This window comes from Eurytemora carolleeae, unplaced genomic scaffold (genome assembly GCF_000591075.1).
Source record: "Eurytemora carolleeae unplaced genomic scaffold, Eaff_2.0 scaffold1923, whole genome shotgun sequence".
NCBI lineage: Eukaryota > Metazoa > Arthropoda > Copepoda > Calanoida > Temoridae > Eurytemora > Eurytemora carolleeae.
Window position 1 is genome coordinate 1 of NW_019397808.1, and position 14015 is coordinate 14015.

General features: G+C 31.2%; 1 protein-coding gene across 1 annotated transcript in view; it reads right to left on the reverse strand.

Annotated features, from left to right (window-relative positions):
- Positions 1-27: 27 nt before the first annotated feature.
- The window catches only part of LOC111715970 (protein unc-13 homolog 4B), a 39902-nt gene continuing 25914 nt past the window's right edge, over positions 28-14015 (reverse strand). Inside the window, exons 16-22 of the mRNA XM_023491375.1 lie at positions 11797-11846; positions 10389-10501; positions 5118-5194; positions 3520-3617; positions 3403-3453; positions 869-939; positions 28-169 (exon numbers count right to left, since the gene is read on the reverse strand). Coding sequence (XP_023347143.1) covers positions 95-169; positions 869-939; positions 3403-3453; positions 3520-3617; positions 5118-5194; positions 10389-10501; positions 11797-11846 — 535 coding nt within the window. The 3' untranslated portion in view covers positions 28-94. The remainder of the gene's footprint in view (positions 170-868; positions 940-3402; positions 3454-3519; positions 3618-5117; positions 5195-10388; positions 10502-11796; positions 11847-14015) is intronic.

Below are 14015 nucleotides of genomic sequence, written 5' to 3' on the forward strand. Positions count from 1 at the left end.
AGGCCTTCAGGATCTTCTTGGCATATATCTGGAAAAAGGACACCGCTAGAGATAAGGCAAAAAAGAGATATGAAAACAATGGACAAGATAACGATCACAATAGTATAAAGACTAGCGGTGCCATCCTGGAGGTGAAGAAAGAGGACAAGAGAACAGCTACGATGAGAACCTAGATATAGGATCTCTGAGTGGGGTGGCGCAGTGAACAATTCCCACAGAAATGTGTACAGAGTACTGTACACATTTTATGGTGTAGAGTATATAGTGTGTACAACTCACACGGCAATGTGTACAGTGTATAACTCACACAGTATTGTTTACAATGTACAATTCACACAGTATTGTGTACAGTAAACTTGTGTATAATGTACAAAACACATTGTAATGTGTACACTGTACAGTTTACATTTCACACGGTAATCTATACACTGTACAATGTGCAATAAACACTGTGATGTGTTCATGAAGTTGTGTAAGGTGTATTGTGTACGTAAAGTTGTGTAAGGCATGTATTGTGTAAATGAAGTTGTGTAAGGTGTGTTGTGTACGTAAAGTTGTGTAAGGTGTATTGTGTGAATAATTAAACTATACTATGTCCTTTCTCCATCTCAGTTTAGTTTTATTTATAATTTTATTTACAGAACAAATTTTAGTAAATTATACCCATACAAATGAGGAATAAGAATACGACTGTTGGAATCAAATAATTATTTCAAAGAACATTAAAACACAGTAACAGGGTATGCAAAACCATTTCATTTCATACATTGATTTCAAAGATACTGGTAAAATTTTAATTGCTACTTAAAAATATTGTTTAAATGTCGTCTTCCTATTCCCCTGTGTTTTGGGTGTCACTATACAAAACCTGTATTTCTTGTAATGGGATAAAAGCTTCGCCAAGAAACATTCCTTGTCCCATCATTCCTCTGTCTTTTACTAAACAAACAATATTAGGAGAAACAAAACTTTTGGCTTGTATACCGTTCGGATGTGAGTGGGAATGCCAGGCGCGTCTGAGCCACACAAATTTGTCTTCCAAGCCACGTTTAATCATATCTGTTTTCCGACCGAAATGACCGTCAATTTTTCCCTTTTTTCATACAAAATATCAAGTTTTTCCGACAATTCATTTTCTTTACAAATATAACGGCGCTTCTGAAAATCCGGTCATATCATGACTACAAAGCAAAATTAAGAAAACAAAACTTTTTCTTATGAAAATTCGCTTTACCAGCCGTCTGTATGATAAATTGTGTCAATATACATATATAAATATTAAGACTTTTTTTATATAAAATAATGTAATATAAATGTAAAAATAATATATTGCATGCACATTGCACGTGTTCTATAAAATTTTGATTGGTTCCCGAATTTTCTGCAAACATGTAGGATATTTCTAGAATATTTTTTTTCATTATATATGAAAATAAAATTGAAATTACCTTTATATTTTGTTTCTGCTTTTTTAAAAAAGCTTAATTTATCTTGAAATAGCCATTGAATTGAGACAAGTACACAAAAGTTTCATAACATTATAACCTATAACACTATTATTTTCGCACGACGTGCTAAAAAATTATATTTTCTCTGTATCTAAAAAAGCTTGAACCTTCTCGATAAAGAGAACATTTTTGTCCAAAAACTTTAAAATACTGCGAACCAAAATAATAGTTTTATAAATAGTTAATAAAAATGAAATTAATATAATATTGTTGACTTTAAAAGTCACTATAATAAAATAAAAGAGATCTAAATGGATATTTCTAACATTTATTTAATAAAACGAAAGTTTTGAAATAGTCTCCCAAGTGGGGTTAAAATTGGTTGGTTAAAAATGAATAAAGAAACTATAAATTGACAAACATCAGTAGCAACTTCATGTGAGCTATGTAGAACTTCATGTTGGTAGTGCAGATCAACTAGAACTGTAACAACAGGTTTCTGCTCTCTCCAGGCTCTCGTAGGATATATAATCCCCAACAATATTTCCAGGTTCGATTAGTAAACTCTTTAGAGTTGAGATTTTCCTCTTGTGGAGGAGAGTTGGAGATTATCCTCTTGTGGAGGAGAGTTAGAACTCTTGGAACATTTTGATGGGCTGGATGTAAGCATCGTCTGCTGCTGCTTAAGTATCTATATTAACAACATGTAGGAGCCAGGGTAGCTCTCTGAGACTGAGTTGTGATCATCTCAAGTGTTTTCGGCTGACTGCCGGGGCTGGGATGTGTAGAGAAGGGTGAAAAAGGAATAAGAAGCGGGGGTTACATGTGGGCGAACCAAAGGAAATAGATTCACACGTCTTGAAAATAAACATCGGCATTTGAGTCGGTACAATCGTCTTCCTTATATTTCGAATTTGTGTTAACAAATATAGATATATAAAAATTTTAAAAAATGCAGTATAGATATGAAAATAAAAAATTGTCAATATAATATAAATGTACAAAAAATATAGTAATATTATAAAAAGATGCAATATAGATATGAAAATAAAAATTGTAAATGTAAAATTAATATAATGTAAATATTTTCCCACTGTAGCGAGCACATATTATTCCAGAAAAGCAATAAAGAAATAATCAAATAAGAAATTAATTACATTATATTACCCGGATAAAAGAAGAAACTATTTCTAATATAAACTAGCACTAATGACTAGGGGAAAAGTACTCAGGTACACATTTTTGTTGCACTAGTTGAAGGGCCCGGCGTTGCCGTGGAAAAAAAATTGTGAAAAAAAAATTTCAGCCCAGTTACCGCCCACCACCCGTTTTGCCGCCTAGACAATATATATATACGAATGTCTTGTTTTATTAAATCACTTCTTTATGCCGAGTCTATGAGCGCTTGATCCAATCAGGGGCCAGTCATGTGTTTGTTGTCTATATTCTTAACCAATAGTATGGCGGTAACAAGTATTTTTCTAACTATCTTATTATCTAATTAGAGTTATAAATCTTCCAATCGGCGCAATCAGTAAATGGAAATATTTACTTCTACTGGAACTGGAACTGATATCAAGGTACTAATGCAAGGAAAGTTAATTGCAGTAGCGTATACTCTGCGTACATATTGAATCCAGTCCTCTCTGGGCGGAATTTGTAAACAAGAATAGATGCATCAGTGTTCCTCTAGTATCCGAGGAGGATAAAATCATTTAATTTTGATAATTTTGAAAATTCTTATAATAGTTTCCTAAGACCAGAATATTTCATAGATTATTTTGTGAAAGTGGATTCCATGTCAGGCTTCGATATCTGTCTTGTGTTTACTTTTCCGCCCAAAGCCAGTACACTGCAGTACAAAAAATGCGCACATCTCTGAAATAACTTCCTTGCATTATAACCTTGAGTGATATAGATTAGTGAAAACGCATATTATGAAAGAAAATAATACCTGTTATCAAAATATAGGAATCTTGTATTCTCTGAGAAGCACGAGAAATAACTAAAAAATAAAATGTGAATTGATTGAAATTAAATAAAAAAATTTGTAAAATAAAATAGAATTTACCCAGGTCGAACTTCTCATCAAAAAGTGGGAAAAGAGTTCCTCGAATTGTTCGAGTTCGAAGTTTCGGACAATCGTTGAATCTTGAATCCGGGACAAGCCTAAACATTTAAATTAAAGTTTATATATAGCTATCATGGGATTCAAATTTAAACCATGTATTTTCAAGTCATCCTCCTTCAGTTGTACGTCTGCGCAGACCCTCTCAAGATATGAAAAAACTTTCAGAAATTTTTCTAAAACCAGTTTGTCTATCCCACAAAACAACATTCTATTTTAAATATGTGTTTCAATCAAAAGAAGAGGCCAGATAAGGATGGTCAGGAGGGGAAATGTCATATACAATTATTTAATAACTTAAACAAAAAATATGTAACACAAATTTTTCTTTAAATAATTTTCTGTTTAGGAACATATTTATCGAAAGAAATTATCGGTTAAAGCCATGGTAGAATTAATTATTTAATAAACATTGTTATTTTTAGTGTTTCTAAAGATTTTTTCGCAGATTTATTCAAATGTCATCTTTTCAATTAAAGGAAAGAAAAATAGTGCTCCAAGCGGAAAGAATTTGCTTTGCACTGCAAGATTGTTAAATGAATTTTATCGATAAAGTATTTTCAATGATATTAGTTATTTTTTTTCTCAATCTGTTAATTTACAGCATACCGAACGTTAATTTGTTTTGTTACATTTTTGATCAGGGTTGTGAAATATCTTTCTTCTGCTGACCACACCTTCTGGTGAATTTACCCTCTTAATTAGAAAATATTCACCGTAGAAACGTCTTATTATACAAATGAATCCTTAAATTGTTCTCTATCTGCAGTCTGCACTATCAGTTCAAATACGTTACCTAACCGGTCTCTCCCATACAATATATATTCTAATGAATTAAGTCTTTGTCACAAACTGAAATTCCTTCATATTTCCAAACTTATGGTGTAAGTTTTTGAAATTTAAAGTTAAGATTTTTTATCTTTCTGAATTCATAGTTTAAATATCTAAGGTCCTTTGACATTGGTTTGCAAAGATCTAGAATATGTTGGATCTTATATCTTGGTATATTTGAAATGAATTAGAAAAGTTTATGTAAATCTTTGTATTATTCGTATTATCTTTCAGAACATTTATTAAGAATTACATTTAGTGGTTTGTGTAAATTATTTTAAAGGGACTGTCTAGGCAATAGAGTTGCATTTTTGATTCACATTTACATAAAAAATTAAAATAAACATAAAAAGGAATTGTAGAAATCCTTGTTTTTTTTACCCTAAAACTTGAAACTTCCTTCTTTATCACTGCTCCCTGCCGAAAGTTGTTTTTAAAACAAAATCATAAAGAAAAATTATCAGTTTTTAGATAAAAAACAATAATATTTTTGTAATTTTGGTTGGAACGACATTTTTTAGGGTACCGCGAATCCAACATGCAAATATTGAATGTAGTTACTTCAAACACACCCTAAACTAAGATTTAGGTGTATTTTGCGGTGATTTGCAGTACTCAGACCAAACAAATAATGGGTTTCGGGCCGGGGCGAGTCACCAGGAGTAATGTTGAATTAATGCCGCATTATAAAAAGACGACATTTCTTTTACCTGACTGATATATAAGGGTCAGCTTGTCCTTGCGTATTTGCTGCATGGATTTGAACCTGGGCCTCGTGAACCTGAAACTAAACAACAGAATTTAAATAACAGAATTTAAAATACAAACTAAATTAAATATAACTAATTCCTAACCTTTACATCCTTTAAAACATTTGGAAACTGCTGCCAAATCCGAAAAAGTGTAAATAAATTTTATAGATAATAAATGGATCATGTGGCGTTATGTCTTCGAAATGAATTATTTTATATGTAATTAAATTATATATGTAATTACCGTGGTAAGCGATAATCTTTTTTCGAATTACAAGTTTATAAGTAATCGAAGAGAAGCGTTTTAATTGATAAATTCTCTTGACTTTTATGTTTTTTTGTGTGTATCTATACTGTTTAACAGCTTAATTAAAACAAAATTAAATTCGAAAGTCGTCTTCATTGTATTGATTTAATTGCCTACCACTGTATAAGAACATCTATTGTTAATAATTCGAATATAGAGTCAAATTTAAAAAAATAGAAATAAATAAGTTTGTTAAACAAGCTAGCACCACTTTAGCTCTTTAAATAAAATAAGTGTTTTTTTTCTGAAACTAATTTAATAAAGTACTTGGTTTATTTCAGTTTTCATATTTATCTCATCAAATTATACCAAACAATATTCAACGAGCTTAATCAGTCAAATTCTTTAAAAGCAATAATTCCAAGATTTTTTCATGAAATATTCTCTTTGTTTAAAAATCAGTTTACAAATATTTCTTTGTAACTAATTGCGTTTAAAAATATTTGGTCTTTTAAAATATTTGGTTCCTTACAGGAGGAAATGCAAATATGGAGAAAAGCGGAAGAGATGTTAAATTTATGCATGAAGAATTCAGTTTCGTGGTTTCCTGGTTTCCTAGTTTTCTAGTTTTCTGGTTTCCTAGTTTACTGGTTTCCTAGTTTCCTAGTTTCCTGGTTTCCTAGTTTCCTAGTTTTCTGATTTCCTAGTTTCCTAGGTTTCCTAGTTTCCTAGGTTTCCTAGTTTCCTACTTTCCTAGTTTCCTGATTTCCTAGTTTACTAGGCTTCCTGGTTTCCTAGTTTCCTGATTTCCTAGTTTCCTAGTTTCCTGGTTTCCTAGTTTCCTGATTTCCTAGTTTCCTAGTTTCCTAGTTTCCTAGTCTCCTGATTTCCTAGTTTCCTAGTTTCCTGGTTTCCTAGTTTCCTGATTTTCTAGTTTCCCAGTTTCCTAGTTTCCTGATTTCCTAGTTTCTTAGGTTTCCTGGTTTCCTAGTTTCCTGATTTCCTAGTTTCCTAGTTTCCTTATTTCCTAGTTTCCTAGTTTTCTGGTTTCCTAGTTTCTTAGTTTCCTAGTTTCCTGATTACCTAGTTTCCTAGGTTTCCTGGTTTACAAGTTTCCTAGTTTCATATTTTCATGATTTCTTAGTTTCCTAGTTTAATAGCTTCATAATTTCATAGTTTCAGCTAGTACCCTAGTGTCAGAGTTTCCTAGTTTCCTAGTTTTCTATTTACCTAGTTTCCTAATTTCCTAGTTTTCTAGTTTCCTAGTTTCCTAGTTTCCTAGTTTTCTATTTACCTAGTTTCCTAGTTTCCTAGTTATCTAGTTTCCTAGTTTCCTGGTTTCCTAGTTTCCTGGTTTCCTACTTTCCTAGTTTCCTAGTTTTCTGATTTCCTAGTTTCCTAGGTTTCCTGTGGCCGAATTTAAAGAATTTGAGCGGCGGTTTAAATTTAAGCCGAGGTTTAAAAATGGTTGGTTTCACTTAAAATTGTATTAAAAGTTTCTTAGTTTAATAGTTTCATAATTTCATAGTTTTAGCTAGTTTCCTAGTGTCAGAGTTTCCTAGTTTCCTAGTTTTCTATTTAACTAGTTTCTTAGTTTCCTAGTTTTCTAGTTTCTTAGTTTCCTAGTTTCCTAGTTTTTTTATTTACCTAGTTTCCTAGTTTCCTAGTTTCTTAGTTTCCTAGTTTCCTAGTTTTCTAGTTTCCTAGTTTCCTAGTTTCCTAGTTTCCTAGTTTCGCAGGTAGAAAAATTTAAGCCCCCCCCCTCTAAGAACACATTGACATTTTACGCCATTATATCAAATATAGAATGTTTTGCTGTTTCTATATTTTCCAATTACTAGAAAATGTGGGTTCAGCAGATTGGTTGTGTGTGTAACAGATTGGATATCTTCTTAGATTTAAAAATATAATATTTTCTCCTGAGTTGAGTTGAGGGGATAAAGTTAGAGATGGACAGTGTTTTTTTTTATGCTTCACGCATTTAAAGGGTCTGTAAACCTAATTTAAAGTGACCCTGCATACTGTATATACCGGTTAATTTCAAGGAACAGGCCGATTTTCAAGGAAGCTATTGAGCAAGCTGTACAGTACATAAACAGACTATTCAAGGAAGCTAAAGCAAGCTATACAGTACATATACAGACTATTCAAGGAAGCTAGATCAAGCTGCACAGTACATATACAGACTATTTAAGGAAGCTAGATCAACCTGTACATTACATATACAGCCTATTCAAAGAAGCTAGATCAAGCTGTACAGTACATATACAGCCTATTCAAGGAAGCTAGATCAAGATGTACAGTACATATGCAGACTATTCAAGAAAGCTAGATCCAGCTGTACAGTACACATACAGACTATTCAAGGAAGCTAGATCAAGCTGTACAGTACATATGCAGACTATTCAAGGAAGCTAGATCAAGGTGTACAGTACATATACAGACTATTCAAGACAGAACGGGACAACAAGCTAAGGAAATTATAGTGTCATTTCCGACTCTAGACGGTTTTCTTTAAACCTTTGTCTGATCATAAACTATTTATAATATTTAAACTTCATATTTAACCCTATCCCTGCTGGGGTACTTGAAAACCAGGATATGCTGTGGCTGTGGGGGTGGGGGTAAATCCCATGTTTAATGTTCAAATAATACAAATGATACATCATTGGAAAGCTCTTATGCTCTAATTTTATTATCTGCAAAAAAATTAGCAAATTTGCAAAAATTGTATTTTTTTTGAAAAATCCAGTTATAGTAAAAATGTTTGCATAAAAAATGCCAAAAATGATAAAATATACATTTGTGTAAAGCCCTTGACCATGCCACTTTTAAAAATAATGTTGCAAAATTTTAAAATAACATGATATGTAATTAAGAAAAACAAAAATGTGCAAATTTCTTTTGACGGGTTGTATGCAAATCGTTTTTGAAAAACTTGTGCAATCTATTTCCTTAGGTAATAGGCTTTCCAAAAAGCTAAAAATTATGAAAATCTGACAACTGAAAATGGGTCAAAGCAAAGATTTAGTATGTTACAGGAAAAAGTAGTCATTCAGGCAGTGTGCCTGGGGGCTCAGGCAGTTATTATAAAAGTCCGTTTTTAGGCCTAAAGGAAGGGCAATGGGAAAATAAGTTAAGTCAGAAAATTTCAACAAAAAATACAGGGGGAGGGGGGTCAAATTGACGTCCCCCCCCAGCAGAAATAAGGTTAAAGTAAAAAAAGTATGGAGGGTACCATTGTGAATGAGGCATACCACTCTAGAAATAGAGGGGCACTTGGAATTACGTGTCTTATTAGAGGATCCACAAAAAGTTTTTTAAACATTTTAGAATTTTTAAAATCTTTATAAAAGGTATGAATGATAAATGAAAAGAATTAGTCTTTCTTAGTTCATATTTTCAGTCACAGACATGGGTACATATTAGACATATATAATTCAAATTAAAAGGATTGAAAAAAAAGGTTTAAATGTTTTTAAAAAGTGGGAAAGAACCATCTTTAGTTATATCTCCAGTTAGCAAGAAGAGATGTCAAACCTTTCAAATCCAGTAACTACCATTACAGGGTGTACATTATATAAAACTATAGAACAGGCTGGTACAAACTATCAAACTATTATGTACAGTTTGAACATGTTACAATTATTATCAAAAAGGAGATAGTTTATTTGATGTACTGTCCCATTCTAGTCTTCTTTAGGCTGTAGTGTACACAGTACATCTTGTCACGTACAAATTGGTGTACATTTGAATATTAGAGCTGGGCCAACCATTGCCGTCCTGCTTTGCACTGTACCACCAATTTACAATTACTAAAGTGGCAGATTTGAGGACTATATAAATAAATATCTGGACTATATAAATAAATATCTGGACTATATTAATAAATAGCCATGAACTATATTCATAAATAGACATGAACTATATTAATAAATAGCTGGAATAAATTAATAACTATATGAACTATATTAATAAATATCTGGACTATATTAATAAATATCTGGACTATATTAATAAATAGCCATGGACTATATCAAGTAACGTCGTTTTTTTTCGCGAATTTTTCGGTTACAATATATAGGTTTCAAAAATATAAAAATCATTTATTTCAATTTACAACAAAAATTTACGTTATTGGATTTAAAAACGACAGGAAGAAAAGCAAAATATAAAAGTATAGGTTTAGGTTATAAAGTCAAATATGATTCCCCTGTTTAGTTCTGTTTCAGATTAAAGTGGAAGTAAAATATAATTGAAATGATTCACCAGAGCCCACTTCACATTAATTATATATAGTACTTACATTCACCTCGATAGATAGATAGATAGATAGATAGATAGATAGATAGATAGATAGATATTCAGATACAATTCTTCTGAATCTAACACTCTCCAGCTCCAGTTGAAGATAAACCTCTTTTTGCAAAATTGTCTGTGTATTAAACCATCTTTAGGGCATTCTATTTCAGTCTCAATCAAAGATGAACAGATATATAGATAGATAGAGAGATAAATAAAACCCCCCCAGCATTTCTCAAAATCTTAATTATATACTCCTAATTCATTACTATACAGTAATAAAAATAGCTAACTCGTCATCTGTCGTTGTAATTTTAGATAACCCTCCATTTAAAGGTATGCATGATTCACAATAGAACCCTTAAAAGCTGAATCTGATCAATGGAAGATAATGTGTTTTATTTTGATAATTTCTCCCTTGTCTCTGAAGAAACTAAAAGCATGAATATCTAATTCATAGTTGATCAGACAAGGCTTTTTTTAGAGTACCGTCGAGGAAAGGTTACTTCGCAGTACATTCCAGTTCATTTTATGTACCGAGCCTAATTTCAACTAGCCTGGGCAAGCAGTACAGTACAATTACAGACTATATGAGGCAAACCGGGGACTGTACGCCAAATGAATGATCCCCTTCTAGCAAATAAGTTCACCTAGTCCTTTATTATTTATAAAATGTTTACCTTTAAGCTTGAAAACTTTGATTTGACCCAGTCTAGATGTCTCTGACTGCGGGACATATTTAGGTTAGATTTAGCACGCAGCTTCCGGCCCTGCCCAATCCTTTGGAAACTTCCTGATAAAAGAGAATCCTTGTGAAATGTGCAGGGTGAGTAAAAAAAATAATTATCGATGTTTTGGTTAAAATTTTTATGGTATAAATAAAATAAAATGTGATAACAAAAACTCTAAAATACTTTTGGAACATTGATATAGAAATTTGCGAAATTTTTTTAGAAAATTGTTGGAAAATGTTTATTCTATTGTTTTCCATAATTTTATAAAAATTCATCAAAAATTGATTGAGATATAATAAAAAATGCAAGCTAATTATTTGCATTTTAAGACTCAACAGTTCTTATGTTATAATTTAAAACATTTACTGCAGATTTCCACTCTATTTTTTTTACGAATTTTTGGTGAATTTTATGAATTTTTAATGAAATTTTGGAAAACAATAGAATAAACATTTTCCCAATTAAAAAATTAAAGGGAGTGACCGGCTAGACATGGTAGTTGAACTGAGAGTGCAGTTTTGTAGAGCCATTTTTAGAATTCATTTGGCCTGTTTAGGAACAGGTCGAACCAAAACAAACGTACTCTTTTTATTGAAAATCAGCAATCATAATAAGATGCTAATTTTTTTCGGTCTCCATCAATTTTCTGAAACAAACGTTTGAAGCTGATAAGGCAAAATTAGAAGAAATCTGCCAGTATATTTTTAGAGTAGATAATGATGATAAGTTGAAAAAATCGATTTTTCAATGGCTTTCATCGATAATTTTATTTAAGTAATATGATCCTATACAATACATGTCATTAGTTTACTGCATAATTTCTATCATCTTTTTCCTCGTCGTTATCAAATAATTTTTAAAATTAATTTTCAAAATTAAGCGTCTAAAATGGACAATGGGGAAATATTTCAAAGTTTTATCATTTTCCATTGCACAACACCAAACCACTATTTTTGTACAATTTTCAATTTTTCCCATTTTATATAATAAACTATTGACTGGCGTATAATTTTTTCAAAAGTCACTTGTGAAAAACAGATTTCATCTAGAAAAAAAATGTTTGCGCTTAAGACGGATACATTTAATCTATAAGTTCACAAATTTAAACAAAATTACTGGTAAGGATTTGTGAGCTTGTAGTTTTTACTATGTATTCGATGACTAACGTGAGATTATTAGATAGTGTAAATTTTACTTCGATTTGTTGACGTCAGTTTTGCTAAAGAAAGATACAAGGAAATTTAGAAGTTAAAAAATGTATACAAATTGCTAATCAGGCTTTGTGACCGTGTAGTAAAGGTTAAAAATAAAACCCATTGGTTTATAATTTCCATTTTTAAGAATGTCAGAATACCTCTATGAACTTCTGGTGGCTTCAATTCCCTTGCATTCAAAATCTCTATCCTAAACAAAATAATTTTTTATCTCTAAACACTTCAAACTAGAGAAGGTAAAACCTTCGCGAAACCACTGGGACGACTTTGTGACTAGGGGTAATAAATTATTAAAGTTTCAAAAATCAAACCTCTAAAACCTCTAATTTTTTAATTTTTTCAAATATCAATTAGACCTTTAAGTCTATGCAAATCAAAAATGTGATCGAATCCACTGTATTATGAAACTATTTTGAAAAACTGTCTAAAAGTTTTTTTCAAAATATTTTAAAAAGCAAGATGTTTTTTTCTCTAAATATTAAACTTTTTTATTTATTTGATTTTTCCCTGAAGGGGGCTGAAATTGTGATTTTAAGTGACTCAATATCAAATATTTAGTTTTAAACAATAGTTTCACCTGACTTGGATCCTTATTGCATTGCGTAATATTAAGGGACCCTCCATGCAGAGATGCCAATGCCCGATTCACAACGGTACCCTATGAGACCTTGATCTGATCAACAATTTGAAAATAAACACAGTTCTTTTGGATTGAAAGTGTATATAATTCTGAAAATTCATGTATGTTTTTCTGCAGTTCAAACCCGAATTACTTTTGTAGAATCAGTTGTCAAAGTTATAAACATTAGTATCTAAATCATACTCTATCAGACAAGGCCACCATTGTGAATCTGGCATTGGCATCTCTGCATGGAGGGTCCTTTAATGAGGATCGAAGTCAGGTGAAACTATTGTTTAAAACTAAATATTTGATATTGAGGCAGCAGCACAAGGATATTTGAATCAAGTTTCTAATAAAATAGACAGATATTAGCCAATATATAGAGGTGCAGCATTAATATTTTAGATGGAAAACTTCAGATCCAAAACCCAACCAAACTGGCAGGAAAAGAAAGCAGGGACATTTTCATTATATTGTAAATTCATTACAATAACAAATATGAAATGCATATATAAATATATATATATATATTTGGATGCAATAAACGCCAAAACGCCTGAACCGATCGGGTCAATCTTTTTTTTGAGACCCCACACATCCCCTGTTTTGGGTAAAATCTAAAGATTTTATTTAAAACAATGTTTGGAAACTTGTTAGATCAGAAGGTTCTGTAGAAATTATAAACTGTAATTGTTTACCAATGAACGGAGGTAAGAGAAATAAAAGTATAAATGAAAAAAACACGCAAAACTTCTTGTAGTAGAACAAGGACTTATACAGTTTTGGAGAGTTTAAAGATATAAATGGGGAAAAACACGCAAATCGTTTTGTAGAAAAAGGACTTAAACAGTTTTGGAGAGTTTAAAGATATGAATGGGAAAAACACTCAAAACGTCTTGTAGAAAAAGCACTTAAACAGTTTTGGACAGTTTAAAGATATAAATGGGAAAAAACACGCAAATCGTTTTGTAGAAGAAGGACTTAAACAGTTTTGGACAGTTTAAAAATACAAATGGGGAAAAAACACGCAAAACGTCTTGTAGAAAAAGGACTTAAACAATTTTGTTACGGTTTAAAATAATCTATATAATAAAACAAGACATTCGTATATATATTTGTTGCATACAGCCGGCAGAACGATGACCGATGGACCGATTGGGATGACATTTTTTTGTGGACACTCATGGGTGGTCGAGGGGTGTAATAGGCTAAAAACAAAATTTAAATAAAAAAAAATTATTTTTTTTCACTGACAACGCCGGGTCCTTCAGCTAGTAAAAAATATGTGATTGTAAGCATACTTTTGAGTAATCCATGTATTTACATGATTACAAAAAGCATATCATGAATTTTTGGAAAGCATTTAAACACAAAAATTATAATGTGTTTATACAAATTATTTTAGCAAATTTGCAGGCTTTTTGCACAAATTCTAGATATTTCCAACACATCAGATATCATAAACTTTTGAAAAGCATGAAACTAAACTATTTAAAAAGTGCAAGAATATCTACCATGCATTAGTAACTTCTTTATGTTGCCAACTGGTTTTTTTCAATTTTGTAAAGAGTTTAAAAATTTGTACAAGCAATATGCTTACTTTCCTAAATAGTTATTGTAGAGTTTATATCTATACAAATACAGATGTCAACATTTATTCAAAACTTTGATTTTTTGCAAAACTGCGCATAAAATGTTGCAAAACTGATTGAAACTAGTTTGGTTGTAGTACTCTTT